Raw genomic sequence first — 25,040 nt, 5'->3', positions numbered from 1 at the left:
TACAGCTGTCTGACATTCACTTTATTGTTAAAACTTGTTTTGGTATATCAGCTGCTTGTCTTTTTTCTTTTTTTTTCCTTTTTTTTAACACCATCTTTAAATTAAAAGGCAAACATATACAGCTCCATCTTCAAAAACCATGCAGCAGTGTAAACATGAGGTCTACTGAAATAAAAAGTCAAAAAACTACATCGTACTGGCAAAGTCTGTGATAGCAAAACTGATGTGTCAAACAAAACAAAACAAAAAAAAGGAAGTATTTTTGTCTGTTCTTAAAATCAGTAAAGCTTTAACTTAGTGCTCATCATCTGTGCATTCAGCTGGAAAATATGCACATTTGTTTTGTGAATAAAAAGGTTAAAACATGGAAAAATAAATAATGTGGTGAACTGACAACATATACATAATAATAACAGAAATGCATTCCTATCATAGAAACAGCCCCTTTATATCTGCACTTCCAAAGCGTTACTCTGAGAAAAACACTGAGTTCCTACTGTACTGCAGAGAAAACACAACCTATTAAGCGATTCTGCACCTTATATTGACAGCTGCAATACCACTACGCTGTGACTGACAACTTGACAGTTTGCTCATAAAAGTTTACAATTCATCTTGATCTGACAAAAGGCTACCAAGGTAGTTAGGAATTGGGTAGTTTAAACTCAAGGACCAGTCAGAGAGTGCACAACAGAGTTTAAGTACAGTTAACCCACTCTTTTTTTTAACACAACAAACAGAAAAAGTCACTGTCGGTCACTGTCAGACACACAGCCCGTCCTGCATGTCCCTCACTTCCACAGCAAACTTAAAGTTTAACTACCCACCAGCTCACCAGGGTCACATTGTACTGCATCTCAATTTCTTCTTCTTCTGTTGCACATTAACACGGCAACGCAAGCGCTAATCTTCCAATGTTGCCTCCAGCACCCTGTACTGGGTCAAGTTAAAAAAATAAAACCTGAGTATGAAAATGACAAACACTCGCACACATAAAAATGATCTGCCTTTGTCGCTACGTCATTAAATAATAGCAGCTAAAAGGACTAATCAAACAAGCCACAAAGGCAGTGTTGATCTAGTGATTAGAAAGTAGCTCCCTTTCTTCTGTGTTGGTGTCTAGGATCACACTGACACAGAGCTACTTTACAGATGAAAGCTGGATATTTGTAATTTGCTTATTTATTCATCAACTGTTTTATCCCTTCTTGCCTCCGCAGCTGTAAGATTACTGGATGCAACAGCCAAGCAGGCTCATATGAAATTAACGGACGCCATGCAACATGCAATTTGTTGATGATATTCAACATCCCGTTTGCTGCTTTGGCCAGTTACAAATGATTCAGGTGCTGCAATCGGAAAGACCAAAAGAAACCTAAAAAATTGTAAGATTTTCATAATTGGGACAAAGTAAAAGTAATGATAGTAAAAATATTGCACCATCTCTCAACTTAAAATTCAAATATTGGATGATGCTACTTAACAATCCTTTAGCTGAAATGTCTCTCAGTGTGGTAACACAGACTTGATATCAGACTTGAGCTCTAAATTTCCCTCCCTTTCTGCCCTTTTCACTAAGGCACCTGTGCAAACAGTCCTGTGAATAAAAACTTTGATCTGTGCACTATCTGTACCCAGTAACACCAGAATCTCACCTTGCCCATACATACAGTACACATAAACGCCTCACAAACATATCGACAAATAATCATCCTTATTTCTGTAACATCAATTAACTTAAAAATAACCCCAAAAATCTAATATTTGATTCTGTACAAGCTTCAGGAAGAATACATTTAATGCTAAAAATGTATGATTATTCCACTCATGGAGAGGTTGATCACTTGGTTTTCTTGTCGAGCTGGAAGAGATCCAGCATGTCAAGCATGGCCTGTCTGATGTTGGCGCCAAAACGGTGAGAGTCCTGAAATCAAGCAAAAAAGAGGACACACACTTTTAACAAGTCTCCCTAAGTCATCTTGTATTGGACATAGAGAAAGGAAAAAGTGCCTGTAAAAGTTGAAAAACAGTGAACTTACGGTTTCTGGGCTCGAGTGTTTGCTGGAGATGTGAAAGTTGATGAGGTTCTCGCCAACGATGATGTAGGAGACGCCATAACCATCGTCAGCCACCTGTCGGACACAAGAGGAAAGAAAAAGAGATGTGAGTTTAATCTCAAGAGCCACTTTACCCCAACACTTGGCCCAAACCCTCCATTTTTCACGTTCACGTCTCGGGGTACGGTGTCCCAGTTCTTGTTTGGATAGATAGGTAGGGTGAAGTTTAAGAGCTTTGTGGCCCGCCAAATGAAGATTTTAAAGAGGCACGCTTCAAAACGAGTGTATTGATAAATTGAAAAGCAACTAAGAAAATACCCACAAATGTATTTCTTTGTTAATAAAGATTTAAAAAGTCAGATAACCATAATATTATCTAAGTTTAATGCTGTTTCAGTTTATTATGGTCCTTTTCCTTATAACAAGCATTAAAAAAGCACTAGTATGCCGATGTCTCGGTGACTAACTAGCTAGCTTGCTATCATTACATTATTGTTGCTGATTTGCGCATGACAGTACCACATTTTGACATATTTCTGTGTCTCATCCACCCCGTCCTTTAATGACATGTGAGGCCCGAAACTCAACACAATAAAGTAGCTGCAATTGTTACCGCTACTCTATTATCGGTGCAGACTGACAGGGTAGGAGCACGGGCTGCTAACCTTAGCCTACAGAGCACCGCTAGTGATCTGGTGACGAAGCGGTGTTTTTTCATTTGATGACTTATTTGATCCGTTGATAGTGTAAAATTTAAGTGTGCTGAACAGATTGTGAGCATCCGGACAACTGCAAAAGGATGCCTAGGAAAGAGAAATTACCACTGCAGAAGATAGCATATTCATGATGTCCAGCAACACTCGCTGAGTCTATCTACGTACACGGCAGAATACCAATGACGGAACAGTGTCTGAAAAGGTTGACAACACTTAAAAAATATGAAATGGGATTGGGCCGTGCTGCTTTGGAATTGCAGAAAGACTGCACAGCCTTCTTAAAATTGTACTGTCAAAACGAATGGATAACTTACTGGACCAAATCCACCTCCAGAGGACACATACTCAGGGTGTTTGACCAAATCAAACAACTCGAGCTGCTGCAGAGGCGTCTGACTGGTGGACAGCCTCCATGGCTCAGACAGGACCTAAACACGAAGAGGTAACTTAGATTTCATCCGGAAAGCAAACTCATGCTGTGTTCTCAGCCTGCAGATAGCAATAGCATGTAATGTAGAAGCATTTTTCTATATTGGAAACTCAACAGAAAGTTATTAATGGAAGGGCAGAAATAGCACGTTATATAAGACAGTGATGGGCTGGATTTTAACATACCATGTCACATGAGAAATGTGCGGTTTTTAATCTTTTGTCTGAGTTAAATCATAAAATAAGTATACAGAGCCCAGTAGAAGTAAACGTCTATTTTGAAATGACTGTATAAGACTGTAAACTTTAGGGGTCGACAGATTATCGGCCTGGATGATTATTTTGGCTGATATTTCAAATTTTACCTATTATCTTTACCGTTTTTTTTTTTTTTACTTAACGATCGCCGATAAAATTATTTCATTAAAAACCTTTTTTATTCATTCATTTTTAAATTTAAATTTTCAGTTCAATTTTTATATAAAAAGTTGCTGTGTTGTGTTTGTGTTTTGTTGGAGTTTTATTATATTCAAAATTCTAAATATTGACGGAAAGATTTTAATCTTTATTATAAAAACATATCGGTTCCAAATATCGGTTATCGGTTCATTAACTACTAATAATTGGTATCTGTATCAGCCATGACAAACCAATATCGGTCAACCCCTAGTAAACTTGATGAGTCAGGATAATCAGAAGTGAAGCACAATGTAGTTAATCTTTGTTTTTAAAGGTTAATTTCTATTTTAAAAAATGCACTATTATTATTAACGGGACAGGATTAATTTCAGCTTGCCACCTGTCACTTTTTCAGGAGTTACGTCAATAATATTTATTTAGTAAAATCAGTTGTCTTAATTTACAACTAGTCCAAACTAAATCTGAGCAACTCAACTTGATTTTTTCTCTTTTAATGACCCTTTAGGCTCGAATTGGACTGAGACCCAAATCTTTGTCATCAACAACCAACTATCAAAGGTTTGATAGGGGACTCTGTTAATTTTACGACAATACAGTCTGTGGTCTGTGCTGTTTCATACAGACGATATCACATTGGTGGAAGTGATTCACAGGATACTGTTTCAGCTTTAACAGCAGAAATCTCACAGCAACTTGAGGCAACACCTCGTACCTCCTTGAGGAAGGGTGAGTCCTCTCCCAGGTATTTAGACACCACATAGAGACAGAAAAGGTGGCGATCGATGCCCTCTCCTGTCATCGCCAGGCGGTACATGTTTTGGTGCTTCTCTGCCGCCTGTTTGAGCAACTTGAGACGCTCTTCTCTCTGAAATGGACATGAGATTAAAGTGAAACATGACAAACTGGTAAGGAGCATGATGTGCAAACTGGATTAACAATCTGTGACTGAGAGTAGCACTGTAGTCAGAGGAGCCGTGTGTTGCTGCTGTTTAGTCTTACTGTCTCATCTCTGATCATGGCACGAACAAAGGCACAAGTCTCCATGGTGCAGGAGCGCACAGTTTCTGTTCGGCCCTCACGGAACAGACGCGTCATGGAGGCTTCGTACGTCAGGCAGAACTTCCCTTTGTCCTGTTGAGAGACGATACACAGGTCAGAATTAAAAAGACAAACCACAAGAAGTTGTTTTACAAATTATTAATTACTTAACAGTAGATTTTTGAGAGTTATGAGATCGACTAAATACCAGAAACACCAGCAAAGACCATACCTAAATTGCTATACCAGGTCAGCTGCATAAATGAATTATCTGAAGCTAAATTTGCATGCAAATTTTACAAAGATGATCTGTTATCTCCACGTTGATATGTTCTTGTGCTGTGTTTTGTATGAATACTCTCAAACTGGACCTAAGCTACATTTTGACTGAATCCCTCACTGTCACTCTTCTATGAAAAGTTGGCTGGCGAGTGGAGACTGCCCTCTGTTGGAAATCAGAAAAACTTCACTGGATTGTATCAGTTATTATAATTATAACATACAAAGGCCACAAACTGACAAATAAGTCAAAAAGACTTTTGTTACATGTGCAATCAACAGAATGAACATGCACAATTCTTAGTGAACTGTTTCTGTAGCACTTTAAGACCCTTAGTGGTTGGAAATGACTGATCGCTCCTCTTACTGACATTCTCTGTGTTTTGATTGGTGTTTTTGGTGGTTGTCCGAGCTTGCTCCATTTATTGACTCTTTCAGATGACTTTTGTTGACACTTTTACAAAGAACTGTCTTGTTGATCAGGATTGCTTTTAATCAAGTTTTGTTGTGTGCTACTATGATGCTCTATGTGCCTGTTTACTGTATTTTTAAATTGTTTGTACCACCCACTGCAGATCAAATTTCCCCTTGAAGGACAATAAAAGCTCTGAACAAAACTAAACTGAACTTAACTGAATAAATGCATGCAAGTGTTATTAAGTCAGATCATTTTGCTTATAAACCAGTGAGACGTATGTACTTACCCTGTAGTGAGCCAGCTGCAGGGCGATCTGAATGAAGGCATCGGGACTGGTGCGGCACTTCTTAATCAGTCCTTTGCCAAAGTCATTAAAGGGGAAAATATGAGAGTCCACATCATCGGCCAGAGTCCTGGCGACTGACAGCGAGCTGTCGATGGCCTCCTGGCACTAGAAGAAGTGACAGAATTGCACGTTAGACTGAGCAGATGCAGCATGGCATTACTGACAACATACTTATAAAACAAAACAATTAAGGAAGCTCAGATAAAAAGTTGTATACTGAAGGCAAAAAACGAAGAAGCCCTGTGCACAGCTGTGCCTTTCTCCTTGGTGCCAGCCAGTGCAGGGTAACAATGAGTCACAGAAAGTTATGTTCAAGCGCACACCAAGATGCTCAGGTTGACACTTATTTACTCACAATTTACATTAAAAACAAAAGAAGGGGCAAACTATTCATTTCCATATCGCTTCATCAGATTCACTCTGTGTTTAATCACCATTAGTAATTTCATTTAAATCATCACATGCTCATTAGCGGAGGATGAGACAGGTGTGTTTTAACAATAAAAGTCACAACAACTGTAATTTTCCTATGTAGAATTAATCACAACATAAATATACATTTTATAGAGAAAAAAGATAGAAAACGAAACATGTAGTTCACTCCTTCCTCCTAATTTTTTTTGTAAATTGTTAATAAATGTGTGTCAACCTGAGCATCCTCGTGTGTGCTGGAACTTTAATTTCCTTGATTCATTTAATATTGGAGGCATTAGTACTTCTTAGGATAGCACAAGTGTTTGCACTGTGATATCTGAATTTTAAATACACTACATAAAACAGTCCTTTCTCTACACCTTTAAAAGTTCAGTAATAAAATAGTAACACTAGAGCCCATAGCTGAAGCTACCAGCAGAGGGAAGCCAAGAACTATGAATATCAAATCTCAGGTATCAACAGTGAATGAGATCTTGTAGCAGTTTGAGGAGCAAAATCGAGTGCAACTCTATCAATATCCTATAGGAGAGACTGTCGAGAAGTGAGTGTAGCAATCCACATATTTTATCGATTAAACACTTAGGGTCCCTGCAGCTTAAGGCAAGTTAGATTTAAGACTTTTTAAGACTTTTTTACTGCCACTCAGAATTAAGTTTAAGACCAATTTTCTATAACCAAAATTGAACAAATGCCCAAATGTTAATTGTAACAAAAACTTTACTTTTTTGTTCGGTGAAAAAGGTGATTATCTACGTCAAAAGTTGGGAAAATAACTCCTTTTAGAATGGAGCACTTGGAAGACAATAAACATATTTTATTATCAATTTAGTTTACCAACAAAAATGGGAAATATCTGGCATTTCTGGCCTGTTTTCTGGACAATTTTGTGTTTCTAAATATGCACGCAAGATTCAACTGCTTGGATTCCCATCATGACGTGTTTAAGAAAAGGAATTAATTAAATTATTTAACCAAAAAAAGGATTTTACCAATTATTTTGAGATTTTACAATGCAATATCAGAAAAAAAGATTAATAAAATCCTACTTGCCATGTCTGAGCTTTTTGAAGGCCTTATCTTTGGATTAATGAATTCAATGCCTTTTAAGACTTTTAAGGATCTGGGGGGACCCTGAACATTTTCGCCTTTCAACACGGTCAGACAACATTTATGAACTACTACTTTTTCCAACCCTTACCTCAGCAGGGATGTCCCACGACAGCCTCTGAGGACCTGGCAGGTTGGGGTGGGGCTCTCCATTGCAGTGACCCTCCTCAGTGTATCCCAACTTAACAGGGTCCATGGAAAGAACGTGCTGCAACACAGAGTCGGCTTTTAACACGACTTATTCAGTAAACTGGAAGACATGAAATGGTTTGAGTTCACGTCTCCTAAAAGCTTTGATGGACAACCATTGTGCCAATCAGAACATTAAAAATATTTTTTCCCATTTCATTGTATGACTTCAGATTGTTAAATCATATTTTGCTGTTTTCATTTAAAGAAAAAAAAATCAATTTTATTTTTTGACATTCTTTTTATTGAGTTCTGACAGGGTCCAAACAGATTGTCCTTAAAGGGATTAGTAAATGTATCTCTCTACGCCTCACAGATACGTTCAGAGATGCTAAAAAAGTGAATTCAAATTTTAAAAAAATACAGAAGCCAAAAAGGACCAATAAAGTTAATTTAAGTAGTAGATATGAACCTAGAAAAACAAATTCTACAAAGGGAAAAACAAACTTCATAAAAAGAACAAGAATGGTTCGGTCGCACCTTCCTGATACTTTAACCTGTTTAAATCAATAATAAATAATACATTTATAAATACATAAATAATTAAATAAAGATAAATAAATAAATACAAAAATAAACCCAGATAAATTAACTGTAATTAAATGAAAAACATACAGGTGTAATACACTCCATCCACCTTACCCTGTTACAGTCTAATAGCAAAAGTAATCCTTTCCATCTTAAAGATGTCATATGGGGACATCTATTTTTTAATAATACCCACAGACCCTTGATTTATTCTTTGTGACATAATAAGATGCTGGTTTAAAGCAAACATGAGAAATCCCATCGACAAAACGATGACGTACCTCCCAGAGATGGCCAATGATTGGAGCATCAGCCCAGGAGTGCTCTGCGTTCAGTCCCATGGTGCCGTTCTTGAAAACGATCAGGTTAAAGGATTTATCAAACCACCTGAATGGAAACAAGGAATAAAGAGTTCATCTAGAAACATACTTGTGCCATAAATCCACTAATAATCGAAAACAAAATATATCAGGTTCATTTGTCCCACCTGTCATAGCACTTTCCGTGAAGCAGGGACTTGGCATAACTGTCCAGAGACTTGACTGGGTTGCTGGCATCGAAGCGCTGCTCGGTGTCATCGAGGGTTACAAAGAAGGCTGCCTTCTCAATAGCGTCCAGAGATTGCTTGTTCTTACCGCGGCTGAAGAAGGTTTCACGAGCCTTGGCCCATGGGGTCCTGTCAATGTCAAATAACAGATCTGAGGCAATGCCTTACAGAAGTCAGGCCTACTTTTAACAAGTGCATGCAAGTTTCTCTTCAGTCTCCAAAGTGTGATGTGTGGGGCGGCGGTAACAAATTTTTCTTGCATTTTTGTGGTCACTTCCACACCCGTCTATACTTTTCAGTACTCCTCTTACAGTCAGTGCTACTAGATCCAACCAATACATTATCTTTCCCTGTATTACGGGTTTTATCAATCATTGTCAACAGCACGGTCAGCAATGAAGTAAAAAGAAATTACAACACAGATACATCACACGTATATTTGTTTGACCATGTTTATCTTTTTACTGGAAGATATCCTGCTCAGTAGCAGGATTACTATGGCCCAAAATAAGTTAAACTTAAGTCTTTTAAAGACTTTTTAATGCCACTTGAAATACAATTAAAGACCAATTTTACAATCACTGAAGTTCAAGAAAAAAAAACCAAAAAAAAAAACCCACATTAGGTACTTAGGGTTAGGATTTTGTCCAAAAGTTTATTGTAACAAACTTTTTGTGTCAAGCTAAAAAGTTGAACGATCTACTTATAATGCTGAAAAAAAATCAAAACCTTATAGAGTGGAACACATTGAAAACATATAGAAAAGTATCAATTTGGATTGCTGTAAAAATAAATAAATAAATAAATAAAATAAAAACATTTTAGGTTGTCATTTGACTGAATGTGGTAAATGTGTTGTTGGTTCTTCTGTTAATTATTTAAAAGTTGTTTAGCACCAAATATGTCAGTATTTTACCACCCACCAGGAAAAAAAACTATTAACTTTTAGACTTTTTATTACGAATTAGTTTGTTTTTAGATGAATAAATTAAATGCCTTTTAAGACTTTTTAAGGATCCGCGAGAACCCTGGGTAAGCTGAAGATCTTGGGCACGATTCTTTAGTAACAATTTTAGGTGATCCTTATGAAAAATGTTTGATATTCAGCTTTACAAAGAAAGATATAACAGACCATGTATAATGATGCGGTATTTTAAACTCTCTGACAATGACATCTGCCTCAAAATTACAATATCAGCTGGGCAATAGTCGATTTTAACACCTAGAACTATTAACCTTTGTCCTGACTTTATGTATTCAGTGTGCAAACACTGTATAACAGCAGAATGCAAATGATTACCACTTTGAATAAACTTCAGAACACAGAATTGCAATAAACTATATACGCATTGTATTTCTTTACGTCCTGTCGTGCTACAACACATGTGTTAATCATGTGGCCTCATCAGTCCTGGCTGCAGCTCACTCTGTATTGCCACCCACCTTTCCCCTGCAGTAAGTGCAGCCAGTTTCTCCTCTCCAGGCATTGGCTCTGACTTGTCGGCCAAGATCCTTTCCATCTGCTGCTCTATCTCCCGTGGCAACAGCAGCCGTCCGTCATAAAACATCCACACCTTGTAGAAACGGCCCTTATGGTACACAGCTATGTGTTTGCTCTCGTTCATGTGCTGAATGGTGTCTGGCAGAGAGGAACCAATGGTAAGGAGAGAAGAAGAGGAAGAGAAAAACAGAGAAAGAAAGACAATTGGAGTGTTTGGGTGGTGTTAGGGATCAAAATTGTATGTAATTAAAATCTCAAAAAGAAGGCAGCAGTTTGAGTGTGGATGTCACAGCATTTCTGGGAAAAACAGAAGAGTTAGTAACCAGTTCTTGGTCCCAGTGAAATGATGTGATATCCATAACATCCACAGATTTCCGTCAAGAGCAAAATAAATTTTTAAGCACTTTTATTTTTGTAAAAATCCTTCTTTTAGTCATTTGAAGGGCAAAATAACAGCTGAATTCATGATGAGAGGGGCTACTATTCAGTTCAAAAACTAAAGCAGCTTGAAATGGGGAAGTGCGGGAAGTGAGATGAAAAGGGAAAGTAATTTGGGAACAGGGTGGTGGTTTGGAATACAATGAATTGAGTCAATGTTTGTTTGAACAGCACTGTGACATATCAATTCAAAAACATCACTTCCATCCGTCATGATATTGTTGTAGTGCTGCTTGTGTTGTTCAAACAAGCATCGCCCTTGTTACAGGCAAGACAAAGAGGGGATACTTACGCTTGGACCAACCACAAGAACAACTACCTCACATCCAGGTAACACTTGGCCTACACCTCCGGTCATGTGAATATGAATATAGCGGCTGGCCATAAAGAGACTGGTATTTAAATAAACAGGCTTTAGAAATTGCACTAAAAAATATGTTTTATTTAACGCTTATTTAAAAATGGAAACTCTTCGATAGTACTAGGATCAGTAACCCCCATCCTTCTGTCTCCAAAGACGCCTTAATTTATTAATCAATTCATTACAACCTGGCAGGTAAACTTCAAACTCATTACATTTGCGCGACTTTTTTTCTGAAAATGTATAACATATTTAGATATTTTAAATTGAAAAAGTAGTCATTTTTCACATTTTCTGGACACTGAACCTCACTCTTTTTCTTACACATTTCAGTCCGTTAAAATTGCCTTATGAAGAGTGTAGGAATGCCGGTATCTGGAATTAACATCATATTAAGCTTACTCTTACTGTGATGGCCCTCCAGCAGATGGAGACACGAAATACAATGCCTTTTAGTGCAGACAACATTCATTCATTGTGCAAAATGAGGAATATGCTTAAACTTAGGGTTTATTTTTTGTTTATGTTCACTTTATCAACTAATTATCAATTTAAAAATATATAGATTTTTGATGTCAGCCGAAATCAGCATGTTGGCCGATTGTGAGACTTCATTTCAAGGCCAATATCTGCCAGTATCGATGATGTGCTGATATTATCACGCATCCCAACTAAAGTGGTCCCCGTCTTGGTTATCGGACTGAGAGCTATATCATGCATTATCAGTCCTTTCAACACTCATTTTGCATGTTGCATGCCATTTATTTTTCCTATGAGTAAACATCAGCACTTCATCACAAGTTTCCGAGGTTAGTTTCAGGTTAATTTTAGACAATGCCAAAATAAATATGGGTTAATAGTATTTAATTATCTTTCAGATGCAATGAACTGTATGCAAAATAATGCTGATATACTCTCTTATTAAACTTTTTTATATATATATTTGGGCCAACCAAGCACTGTTGGGCTGTTTTGCGTTCTCAAACTCAAACACTAGATTTCAGTTACATGCAAATTAGTCCTTCAGTGTTCACAGACCTTCTCACATGCATTATGTATTCATGGAGGTCAGATTATTTCTAATTCAAACATATGGACAAATGTCCCAAGGAGAAGTACAGTAGGAATAGTGTGGAGGAGGCGGCACTGCTAAAGACTCTACCTGTGTCTACACCTGGGACGCGACTGGTGTTGAACATATGCTCGTATTGGGCTGAGCACATGGGAATAGTGTGTAGGAGCATGAGCTGAAAAGCAAAAGGGGAGAGTCAAACACACAGAGATGACAAACTAATTTACTAAAATCCCCAGAGAGCGGCAGCACACACACACCTACGCGGACAGGAGCATGGATGAAGTGGAGAGGGAGCGGTGAGGATTGGTTTGATAAGCAGTCTTAAGGAGGAAGAAGGGACCCGAGCAGACTGCCAGGGAAAGGGACATGGGCAGGGTCCAGAAAACCGGTGGTCTGCCATCTCAATGCCACCAGCAAAGCCCTGATATTTGCGGTAAGATTCATACTAAAATTTACATTTAAAAAATTTAAATATTTATATCTCCCAAATAGATGCCGAAAATAAAACTAACAAAAATGAGAAGCAGTATTTTGAAAGGGCTTTGCTGTTGAGAATGAGCCTAGTAGTCAGGGTTTCCAGTTGCTTTTGCCGTGGCAGTAGCGAGGGACACAGGGTAGGGGTTCAGAGGGCACGGCGGAGATGTGCCCTCCTCTTACCTGTCTCCAAACCAGGGACGCGGGTGGTGTTAAACATCCGCTCCCACTGAGCCGAACACAGAGGAACCTTGTTCGCCAACAAGTATATCTAACGCAGCGTCCGACACAGCGAAGGGACAAAACAGTGAAACAGAGACAACTGAATGTGAGTGCGTAATAGAGCGAGCTCATGCATTGGTGTTAATATAAAATTCATACAATTTGTCTTTGAAAGAGTTCAGTGTCTGTTTATGTTGGTGAATGTGTGTGAGGAGTGTGCAAATGTAAAAAAGGAATTTGCACTTAAGCATCATGCAGGTTGGTAAAGGAAAAAGGACTAACAAAGCGGGAAAGACGACACTGATGAGTGTCAGTAAAATCACCAGCATTAATTAAGTCTTATTCACTAAGCCTTGAAAAATGCTCATGATTTTGATTTGCCACTAATCACAGCTCTACCTTTATCAAAACAAGCAAAAGCACAGAACATGACACTTTTCAAATACAGAGATAAGCACAGTTAGCTATGGATAATATTGAGCAACTTCATTATCACTAGTGAGATAACAAACATACATGAGTATGAAAGAAAGGGTTGTGAAAGATAAGGAGCTCATATTGTAAACTTAAAAGACAAACATACAGAGATAACAGCTATTAATCAATAAATCATAAATGAGAAAGTTAAACATTTACACAGGATTGATATGGTTAATCATGTGATAATGTAATTATAGCATAACTTGCACACAGTCTGTTTAAGCAGTGAAACGTAAAGACGGAGGAGCTCTGTACTCACTGGTTTGATCTGAGCTCTGTCCAGTTTTCTTCTGTAGAGCATGATAGCATGGATGGCATTACCTGCCCTTGCAGCCTGGATGGAGGTGGGGAAAACATATAGGAAGTCCTACAGAAAAAAAAAAGTATACATTAATGACCACTCACATTTATCCAGCATTTCACATTGTCGTTTAAAAACACAACATGTGACATGCAAATGCAAACAGAAGAGCACAATGTCATGGCGTGATCCATCCGTGCATTCTCTGTTGTTATTTCGGTCCAGGACTGTATGCACACATACAGCAGCTATTGTGACCTGCTATTTCACGCATGCTGAGTATTGTTCCACTGACCCCATACCAAGTTTACCTCCTTTGAGAGAAGTGTTTTTGTGATACAGCTTTGTAAGCAAGAGCAGAGATCTATTTCTGTGTGAGCTGCAAAACACATTTTGATGGTGCTGGCATGGTAATGTCCAATTTAGGCTGCATTCACACTAAATCAGGCATTGTGGGGAAAAACACAAGTCAGGCTGTGTCAGAGGGGCCGCAGGAGCATCAGATAAAATAAATAAAATAAAATAAAAATAATAAATAATAAAAAAAGCAGTAGCCTGCAGCAAAACGTTGAAATGGACTAAACGTAAGCCAACATCATACTGCTGTGGCCAATCACAAGACTGCCACAGCCCAAAGGAAAAAGCAATACAGTCTGTTTCTATCCTCGAATATTAATGACTAAAAAAAACAGCAAAGTATATATTAAAAGCTTGTGCGTTCTATCTCACAAAGGAGAACACTTGCATGGTTTGAGTGTATACGCATGTGTATCTTGTCTTGCAGTGCAGATACTACAGGATGATAATGAAAAGAAATTCTACAGATCTGTTCAGCGAACATAAACGAAGACAAGTAGTTGCTGAGATGAAAGATTGGCAAGTATCTATGGTTACACCTTCCACATTTAAGTGACACTCCTACACTGTCACACATACCTGTGGCTAATCGCTGCAACGCCTGATTCGTTGTGAACGCAACCTTAAGCTTTGATGAATGCACACAGACAAAACAGATCCACTGTAGTCTGTGTCTAGGAGCAGTGACTCATGCCTGCCCTGCTCCAGTGACGGTCCAGTCCAGTCCAGTCTCTCACTCATTCAGGCAGAAACAAACAGGGGGAGCTGTGGATCCTCACTGCTGGATAGTTAAGCCTTTGAGTTCCCCCCAGGTCCATGATCACAAATCTGACACAGATTTGGAGCTATCAACCTGCCCACTAGTGACATTGTAGACACATTGTAATACAGTGATTGTAGCTTTGCCAGCCAAGATGCTGAAAATCCCAAGGCTGTAAGACTGTAGCTATAATGAGTCCCCCTGAAACACAGACTCATGGGATTTATTCCCCAAAGTGTGTCCTTACTGTAGACAGAAAAACATTTGCACACAAATGGGTTTATATTCATTTTATCTATATTTATATGCAACATGTTTTTATTGTTGCTGTTGTTTGCTGTTGTTTTACTTGTTATTCTTTTTATTGTTTTTACTATTTTACTGTAAAGCACTTTGGTTGGCCACTGGCTGTTTTTAAATGTGCTATATAAATAAAGCTGACATTGACATTGACATTGACAAGAAAAGACTCGTGGTACACCATAAAAATACTCTTACCTAAAGGTTCATTCAGATTTCTCTGCAAATCTATCTAGTCTGTATCACTTAATAAATGAAATAAAATATCCAGTCAAATCAAAGATGCAGGAAGAAAGGTGAAGAGTTCAATTTTAGGAAGTTCAGTTGAAGCTACGACTGTACAATTTAAGCCATTAACTTTATGTTATAGACACCATTATCTGTCAGTATGTATGGTTATGATTTACACTTTAGCCTAATAAGCATTTAGCAAAGCTGCTGTGCCACATGTTACTATGCAGAACTTACAATGTCGTATATTAAACAAATCTCAGTTATCGTGCCTGTAGGTGATCGAGGTTATTCTGAAGTGCTTCTGACAAATTATTTTACACATCTGACACTTTGCATATACTATTAAACTTTTTTCTGCTGTATTTTAGGTCACAGAGCTGCAAAAGGGTCACACTCACACCAAAGTCTCACACAGAAATATTTAAAGCTCTTGGAATGAATTTGAAACATCAAGCACACCTTCGGAGAATGAATCACAACCCACATGGAGATGCTTGTTGCTTAAACAAAAGGCTGAGGCGTTGCTTGCAAGCAGATACTCAGGTGTCTTACCATGGCATAATAGTTGCTGTTGACCATGATGGGCCCACGGCCTCTCAGGTAAATATACTCTTCCCACCAGTCACTGACCTGTGCAACACAAAGGAAGAAAAGGAAAAGAGAGTGACATTTTTAGACACACTGCTTTTCTTCGAGAGTTTGAAGGTGATTCAAGACCCAGGACAGTGTCGAAAAACTGTGGCAAAAGAGCGGAGAGGAGAGAAAGAGAGAAACTCACATAGTTGGAGGCCCACCAGGACTTGAGTTTGAGGTACCACTGCAGTCTGGGTCCCAGGTTCTTCTCAAAGTCTTTAGCCAAGGCAGTCATTCGTTCATACTGCTCATCGTCCATGAGCGGGCGCACAGACTCCAGGTACTGTCAACACAGAGAAATGTAAATCACAAAGAGTGAAGCAAATGGTTACTGGTTTTAAACATCGAGAAAGCTGGGAAGCCAGAAAAACTAGTCGTCTAATTTTTCTCACAGGTGGGTAACGACAAGCTGGCAGTAAGCTTGTTTAGTGGCTCTGCCTTAGGCAACACATTAAAGGGACAGAAAATAAGTTTTTTCTATAGGCCAACCCTAAAGCTAACTTTGCCCCAGTTCTCTCATCAAACACTCTATAGGGTTTTTCCATTGGTTTTTTGGATTATTGCAAAAAATAAGGTTTGTGATATTTACACGTTTTGTGAAGCAGGATAATCTCCACAAATCAACAACCGTTTCAGGATTTTTGAAGCCTAAACGCAGGCGCCAGAAGTAAATAAAAAAGCAAATACTAGGCTAAAGCAAACTACACAACGTTTACGTCGTCACCTCTACAAGGGTGTAAAGCCATGTTCAGCGCAGCTTGGAGTGTTTTTTAGCCACTTGTTAGCAACTGTCTTTTTTAAGGCCCATGAAAGCTTCAAAGTTTGCGTTTGGGCAATTAACTGACGGAATTTATGTCAGAGAACAAAACATTATGGTCTTTAAATCTTGTGTTGATCACAGACCTTATAAAAGACTTTTAAGCAAAAATCCATTCAGAAAACATACTGACTCTGAGCTACGGAAACCGAAAAAAGCTAAAATGCTAAGTCATTTCTGGGAGGCCTGAGGAGATGTTTGAACTTACAGAAATTGAATCCTACACTGCTTGTTTGATTAGCAAGGCTTATTTAAATGGCCAGATTTTACTCGTTTACTGAATTTCAAGATTTAAGCAAGCACTAAACTACTACAAGCCAAACTAAATAAAACTGACTTGACTTGACTACACAAACAGAGTCGTTGGCTATGTTGACATGACATACAGAGATAAGGATTTACATGCATTTCAATAGCACTCAATGGCGTTTATCTTAATAAATTATTAAAATGTCATTTTCTTAAAGATCCAAACTCTGGTTTCAGTCCAATAACAACAATCTTTATAAACAATCAGGAATGTGCAAAAAAACGCAGGTTCAGACAAGAAGCGGTTACCCTTCGGCAGGTGTTCTTGATAGAGGGAAGAGGTAGCCGTGGCAGAGAGTTCTGGAAACTGTAGAGCATTGGCTTCCTGCCAGAGAAAATCTTCACTAATATCTGTGCAAGTAGAAAAAAAATAAAGGAGGGGGTAAAGGATATTTAAAGTTACTCTGTGTTTCACTTGAAAACCTTCAGGGTATGACTGCAAACACAAAGCTATGGGGTTAAACTAAAGGGACCAAAGCATGGCCTGCACTTTACACAACAACTGTCCTGTTAGTAAAAAGGAATATATACCTTTCATAAAATGAAATACCTTTGACTTTATACTAGGTATATTTTAATGGCTACATGAACAGGAAATTATTGTCCTATGGCAATGCATATTTAATTTACATCAAATTAAAGGTCCAATGTGTAGGATTTAGGGGGAGATAGTGGCAGAAATGAAGTATAGTAAAATAATCGTGTTTTCTTTAGTCTTTAGTGTATATCACCTGAAAATATGAATCACTGTGTTTTTGTTACCTTAAGGTTTTTATCATTATTGGAAGTGGGTCTTCGTCATTGGAGATTGGAGATCAACACCATTTTTCTACAGTATCTCAGAATGACCAAAGTTAACACTGGCTCGAGATAAGGCCATTTGCATTATCACTAGGCAGCCCTAGTTTGTAGCCCCTTGGCAAAAAGCAGCATTTCCTCCTAAAACCTCCTGAACGTCTCGATCAGAAATAAGGTGAGCACACATTAGCGGATGCTGGGCAAGTGGCCCATTTGCAGCATGCTGAACAGCACAGGAAAATCACTGATTCAGTGTTTTCGATGGTTTTAATCACCTGGACCAATTGCTTTGAAGAGGAGGAGACATCTGCAGATAAATCAGCTCCTAAAAAACCTCCTGAACAACTGAAGGAATTCTTACTAAGTTTCAGCTGGTTTCAATCTGCAATCCTCACCCTAGCTGCCACTAAATCTCCCTAAATCTTACACAGTAGACCTTTGAATTTGCAAGAAAAGCAAGTTCATCAGTGCATGATAATGTATCATAATTTACATGCAGTTCAATAAATTTAAAAGTTAAATAAATGTTCCTTCCAACTCTTGTCTCTTGTTGTCACTGGACATTCTCCGTCTGAATCTGCTGTAAGGTCGATTGAACTGAGGAGCACATCTTTTGTCTCACCATCCACAGACGAGTTGACCAGGACACGGAGCCATGGCGAGAGTGCATCCAGCCGTGCCAAGACAGCAGGCACTTAAGGACATTCCTCATAATCATGATTATGGTGACCCACAGGCCCGTGCCCACCAGAACTCCTCCGACTATCCTCTGGCTGTCTGTGGACATGTACCGACTGAGGACAGAGACAGAGAGGGAAGGGTAGGATAGGGATAGGATAGAGGGTAGGGAGTGTGACCACAACAAAGACACAGATGGGGTCAGTATAAGAGTGGTAAATTAACTATTTCTTATTCAATGTATGTAAACTCAAATTTTTATTGATGGGTCTTAAATAATATTTTGTTTGATGTAATAACACAAGCTGTTTCATTTTCACAATTAATGATTAATTAACTGTCAATGACAAAACTCTAAACCTTTATTACTCAGTGTAGCCAGTGTCACTGATGATACATTTTATAAACTTAACAAGCTGCATTACATTTCTGCAGTGTCACAATGTTTGAAACGGTGCAACACCAACCGGTGTACTCAAAAATATACGCTTGTGCTGTGGAAATTATGAGACATTTCGGGGAATAATAACCTTAATGCCATGGTCATAAACAACGTCCTTGGCTTAAGGTAAAATCGCCAGCATTACTGATAAGAGAGTTATTAAAAGCTTTATATGGACAGAAATTGTTTTCATAATATCAATGAACATGGTTAACATTGTTAGCAAACAAGAAGATCGTTGGAACAAAATGCACACAAACGAATTAACAACGACTTCACAATTTGTACTATACTTTGCTGCCACTGAAGCAAGCACTAGAGACAACGGGCCGACATGTTTTCTCGTAAATGCCAGAGACGTGCATAACTGCATCACTGTCATAAAAGCTTGATGACACTGTACCAAAGTCAGTCAAAGTCAAAATGTTACATATTGGATTTTAAGCATAATTTCCTCTGTATGTAACTTTATGTAACATCTTTATTTGTGTCTTCTTTTACTGTATCTGTATGTTGGAATTCTATATAATCTTGATATGATTTTTACCTTTTTGTATTATTATTATTATTATTATTATTATTTATTTTATTTTTTTTACCATGACTGTTCTTGTATACACGCTATTGTAGGTAACCTTGATATCTTCTCTTTTTTTCTTCTTTTTCTTTACTAAAAGCCTAACTAGGGACAGGAGTTAGAAACTAGCACAAGCTATAATCTCTGTATATGCGAAACATCAGTTACTTCAGCTTGTTCATAACAGGCTGAAGTTGTACTACGTTAATATATAAATATATAAATAAATAAAAATATTTGTTCAGGGGTCAACTTGTGACCTCATTAGCATGTTGGTAATGCTCCATATTGTTTTATTAGGTAAATGAAGGAGGGTCTCTGGCTTTCTCTGTCTGCTTATGGAAAAAAAAAACACCACGTCATGTGAGGGAGCACCTCATAAAGGTGTCCTTACCTGATGGGTATGTGTTGACCCAGCTTGGCAATCAACCCCAGAGAGGGATCCAGCTGATTATATTTATTGTAGGACATGTAGGACACAACCACTACCATAAAGCCAGCAGGGCTGCCCGGGTACACGCCGGTCATTATGCCATTCTGTGGGAAGGTAAACCAAATGGAAGATTACAAACATTAACAGAGTAACAGAGGGGAACAAATCTTTACGTACACTGTTTATACAATAACTGATGTCATAACAAAGTGTTCCTGATGATCTATGTGAGATATCTTTAATGACAGTTAACAAAGATGAATGTGTGAAAAAGCTAGCAGGTGTTTGGGTTTGAGTGACTCAGTATATGACTGTGTGTAAACACACAACTAGGCCAAAGGCTAGGACACAGAGAACAGACAGGAAGGTTATCGTCACTGTTGGCTGTTTGTGTGAGAGTGGGTGACCTTCCAGCGTGAGCGAGTTAATGTAACCCAGAACACATTTACAGTAGGATAGATATCAGTATATAAAAACATACTATTATTGGGGCCTTTATGATGTTGTTTATTGGCCGAATATTTACTAAAAACAGAAACTAACGCAAACTCTTGTTGGACACTAGAAGCATACAACAAACAACAGTAACTCAAATTTCTCCACATACCGTACAGAAACTACAGCTGGGCGATATATATCTATATTCTATCAATATCATGATATGAGACTAGATATCATATTAGATTTTGAAAATTGTGACACTGTAAGTTCTGTCTTTTGTTGGTATTGAAACCTGTATTATAGTAAACAGATGCAGTTGCCAAACTCACCTGATTGCCCAAGCTGTTATTATTTGTCTTTACCCACTTAGTCACTGTGTCCACATTAGTAATGATTACTAACCAAAGATCTTATTGTGTAAATATTTTGCGAAAGCACCAAGAATCAACCCTTCAATACTGTCACTATATCGATATCAAAGTATCTGTAGTAACTTCTCACTAAAACCACACATTAAAAACCTTGTTTCTACGCTGAAACTTAAAATTAAATTTCTTTTTCAGGGATAAGTCCTGTTTCTCGCTTCAGGCAAGGAAACGCGTGATATCATCAACATTTTTACCTTTTGTGGACTATGGTGATCTGCTCTTTATAAATACACCTGACCAGTCCCTAAAGAAGTTAGATACTGTGTACCATTGTGCTTTACGTTTTATTACTGGCTGTGTAAACCACATAAACCACTGTACACTGTACACTAGTACTAAATGGCCCTCTCTGTCAGACTCATTGGTTGGTTTTTAAGAGTCTACTTGGGCAGGTTCCTTGTTATTCATGTACATGTGTAAAAACCAAAATCAAAGAGATTTAAAATCTAAATGAAACTTTTACCCGGTTAAATAAAGAATATATATTTGGTCAAAAACACTGTGATATTTGATTTTCTCCATATCACCCAGCCCTAACAGAAACCACCTGCACTTTGCTCTTCCATGTATCTATCACCTCTCACCTTGAAGCGAATGAATCTTTTCTTCCAGGAGTGGAGGCCAGAGAGGTAGATCTGGCGTAGAGCCTCGTGGCACAGCTGGAGGTCAATGCCATCTGGGGTGACGGTGAACTGGAATGCCACCGCCTGATGAGCTTCTGCCATGGTGGCTACTACTGTGCAGGGTCACTGAGGGTAAGGAAAGTGAAAGATAATAAAGTTAGTGAAGAGGAAGTTTCAAAAGTAGATGTCAGTCAAAAGCATTGACCTTCCCCTTGAATCTAATTCCTACAATCCTCTGTCACTTTATGAATGTGAATTGCATAACTATAGTACATTTGTCGTTTGGGTTATCATGGATACTGACTTCAATGATTAGATCACAACAAGCAACAATGTAAAAGCTTGATATGAGGCTGTAGATGATTGTCGTCAGGCAGCTATCAGAACAATCTTTCATATTGACTGGCTCCTGTCACAGTTCTTTGAAATCTGTGATCCTTATTCGTCGACGGCACTGCAGATTGCCTAAATTCCAGGATTTAATCAGTCTAAACTCTTTGTAGTGGATTGGATTTGAAAACAACACTGACATAGAGTTAACACTGAGTTAGATGGAAAACTGAAAGCTTGCTCCGAAGCACAGTATATGTAGGGTTAGACGCGTAACTGTTACAGCTCTGAAACATGGAAACATACAACAAACACGTGTTCTGAGTCACTATAAAGGGTTTTTCCTTCATTAAATGTCTACGACTGAAGTCTTGAGCCCACTTTCTTAGGTATTGCATCCCTTTTTGTATCGTATCCATGTCCTAGTCTTGCTTGCAACTTGCCTTGGTTTTAAATCTAAGATCAAAAGGACTGAGGGCTTTTTTGTGAAGAATCCTTAGACTTGTCTCGGAGAGATATCTTCTGTCTGTGTTTTTCTAAAAAGCTGTTTTGTGAGCCAGCACTGCAACTTTCGGCTATTTATAAAAACACAACATCAGACACCCTAAGAAGTAGAAAGAGTATCCACAGCACCAAACTGACAACTTATGCTGTTTTCCTGCTTTTAAAATACTTAGCTACAATGACTGTTAACTATTAGCATTTTACGCTAACAAAAGCTATATATCCTTTATTGAGGAAATATTGTGAATAGCAGCTTCATAAATCAGCTTTATGTGCACGTTTTTTTTTTCTATTTAGTTACTATATCAACTAAACTGGATCCTGCAAGCCGACACCACAGGAGATGCACTGGTAGGTGACAGTGTTGTGCTCATCACTGAACTGGTTAGGCAGGTGTAGCATCTTATCCTACATACAATATGTAAGCTGACGCATGACAAACTCTTTTATTCCAAACTCAAAGCAACTTTTTTTTACATTTGCAATCCTTAAATGAGTTATTACGTGTTAAAGAAATTTTAAGATGCTATTTTAAATGTTAATCTTTTATAATTGATGTGGTAAGGAAGAGAAGATGATAATGGAGTCAGGAGACAATGGAAAGCTTTGGAACTGATTTTAAGTTTGCAGAAGAGACACAACAGCGTGAATACTTTGAACTGTGGTCATCCATCACCTTTAATGACCTATTGGAATCGCATGAACATTTATTACCTCCACATGTGACGTTACATCACACGTTGAGGTAAGAAGTGGACATGGGAGCATCATCTAATGTGCTGACTCTGTTTTGTATTTTAAGATAACAATACCCAACACAAAACTATGTTTAAATGCCTTTAGCACATGTTTAATCAAACCTGAAAACTGAAATAAACAAAGAATACTTTTAAAAAAAAATAGCTCCCTCAGCTTTTACAAAGTAAAGGTTCCACCCATGATGACACTTTCTATGGATTTTTAATTAATTAATTTTAATGGTAAATATCGGCCCCAATAATCATCATGACCGATAATCTGTCGACACATCTGACTATATATAACTGACTGTAGACTATATATATAATAAAAGACTAATATAGTCTGTAGTCGACCTCTACTACAGACTGTGACCTGAAGGATGAACCTCTGACTGCTGCATTGTGATGAACCTGCTGTCTCCTGTTGCCTTCAAGTGCAGTCGGAAATGCAAGCGCTACATGAGCATACATATAAAGTAACTGCCTTAAAATGAGTGTGAAAGTCTATTGGTCAAACTGATGTTTTCACAGTAACTCCGATGTTTGGCATCTTACGGTTATACTTTTCTGTTGCAGGTTTTCTCTTCTCTTTTTGCTAAGACTACACCCGTTTACAAAGCTCTTTTTTTTCATTTCTGAAAAGCAATGCTTTATCTTTGCAGAGTGCATTTATGTGTCATTCAACAAGAGCACTCTGAAAGCAGGACACGTCTTTTCTACGTTTTCAGTCCTCGGAAGGAGCACCGTCCACAGAACAGTGTTTGAGCAGCCAGTCCCCTCCCCCAGCCACTTTCCAACATCACATGATCCACCCTATGCTGCAGAAACTGGGGGAAAGGTCGCAGCGCTGCGCCGCTTAGATACCGGGGAAAACTGGCAGCATAGTACTCACACACCCTCGTATGCCATCGAGTATTTCACATTGAGGTCACAACGAAACCACAGAAAAACATACTTTTTTTTTTTTTATCACATATTTGGCGTTTGTCCATCTTCTATTTTTTTCTAAAGCAGACACAAAACGTTGTTTAGCGTTTAATGAAGCCAACTACCCTCAGTCCTCGTGCAAATTTATGTCTGCATTACGATTCTGGGCGCCACATCATCCCTCCATAAAGCCTGTTCAGCCTGTTATCATACCCAAACACCTCAACATCACGCAAATTCACTCCCGAAAAATACACTCAGCATTCTTATTTTGGTATTATATCAAGTAACTGCCCACGTGGTCTGTGTGAAATGGGGTCACTAGTGTGCACCCCCCGCAGTGTCAATACACTGTATTATATTTATGTTAATCACAATAGCCTGCGTTTTCAGTCACATGTAAATAAACAAAGTGTGTTATTTCTACCTCTACTTTTATGATGCTTTTACAACAAGGACACCATGACAAATCAGATTTTACTGACCTTCACTGACAGGTGACATAGTCACACCTTTTCTCTAAATGTCTCATTTACTACCATAACACATTAAAGGCACAGACATACTACACTGTGTTATTATTAAATAACAGTACTGTATGTGCATCGTAATAGTTCTGCCAGGTAGTTGTCAATGGATGACCTTTACTTGGACTTTTGCCTACATTCATGTTATGAATAACCAAAGGGGTCGACTAGGTCCTTACCTGGGTCGGTCAACTTTATATAGTAATAAAAAATACGTAATAGCAGGTTAAATGTTTACTGCTGATATTCAACAGAGACCTCTTTAACATATTTCCACAACCTGTAATTACAAAAAAATGAGGCTGCGAGTGTAATAAACAGTTCTCGTTGAGGACTTTCATAAGTCAAGATTTGCCTGTAAACTTCATTTCTGACTGCTGCAGGCCAAACAAGCCCAAAGCCTGCCGGTTATATCAATGAGAGGGTTAAAAAAATCTGCTATACGTGATGTAAGCATCTCAAAGCTTTAGCGCCGACAAGGAAATGCAACATTAAATGCGCATTGCTAACGACAGCTTTCACTGAGGTCTTGTTTAGCTAGTCCAGCTTTTTTTTCTTCCAAAACCCCTGCAGCCATATTAGCACAGCTACTTCCAAAACTGCCAAAAGACAGCGTCAGTGAGACGTTGAGACAGGTCCCGAAAAAGCTGAATTATTACTCACCAGCCCTTTCTATCAGTCTGAGGGAGAAGAGCTTTCTGTTTTGACGAGGATGTTGCACGGCCTGGCTGTCGGCGGTGACTGCTATACGCTGTGCATGAATGGGAGAACAGACGCGTTCAACGCCTGCCCCCTTTTAGACAAGACTCCTGCTGAAACAC

At 38.4% G+C, this 25,040-nt stretch overlaps 1 protein-coding gene across 2 annotated transcripts; it reads right to left on the bottom strand.

Annotated features, from left to right (window-relative positions):
• On the bottom strand, positions 1-25,040 carry cpt1ab (carnitine palmitoyltransferase 1Ab (liver)). Of its 2 annotated transcripts, none has more exons than XM_042496755.2 (19): positions 24,883-25,040; positions 21,153-21,317; positions 19,661-19,803; positions 18,192-18,363; positions 17,021-17,122; positions 15,791-15,928; positions 15,565-15,642; positions 13,320-13,427; positions 12,542-12,629; positions 9,953-10,148; positions 8,450-8,638; positions 8,244-8,349; positions 7,337-7,453; positions 5,644-5,808; positions 4,622-4,753; positions 4,335-4,487; positions 3,088-3,201; positions 2,040-2,132; positions 1-1,924 (listed from the first exon to the last, which is right to left on the bottom strand). In XM_042496755.2, exons 2-19 carry the CDS (start codon positions 21,291-21,293, stop codon positions 1,841-1,843), a joined length of 2,319 nt encoding a protein of 772 aa, XP_042352689.1. In that variant the 5' UTR covers positions 21,294-21,317; positions 24,883-25,040; the 3' UTR covers positions 1-1,840. The 2 variants fall into 2 exon arrangements, with proteins under 2 accessions (XP_042352689.1, XP_042352690.1); XM_042496756.2 differs by lacking the exon at positions 12,542-12,629 and adding an exon at positions 11,972-12,056.

The sequence above is a fragment of the Plectropomus leopardus genome, chromosome 7 (genome assembly GCF_026936395.1).
Source record: "Plectropomus leopardus strain MGB_pleo_1.0 chromosome 7, ASM2693639v1, whole genome shotgun sequence".
Lineage (NCBI taxonomy): Eukaryota > Metazoa > Chordata > Actinopteri > Perciformes > Serranidae > Plectropomus > Plectropomus leopardus.
Note: the sequence above shows the minus strand (reverse complement) of the source record. Positions and strands in the feature narration are given on the sequence as shown.

Bases quoted from the DNA above. Each gene is read 5' to 3' on its own strand.
- cpt1ab (XM_042496755.2), bottom strand. From the start codon at position 21,293: ATGGCAGAAGCTCATCAGGCGGTGGCATTCCAGTTCACCGTCACCCCA. The intron at 12,630-13,319 runs GTGAGTACAGAG...ACGCTGCGTTAG, and splicing joins ACAGAGCTCAGATCAAACCA to ATATACTTGTTGGCGAACAA. The intron at 4,488-4,621 runs GTAAGACTAAAC...TGTCCATTTCAG, and splicing joins CCATGATCAGAGATGAGACA to AGAGAAGAGCGTCTCAAGTT.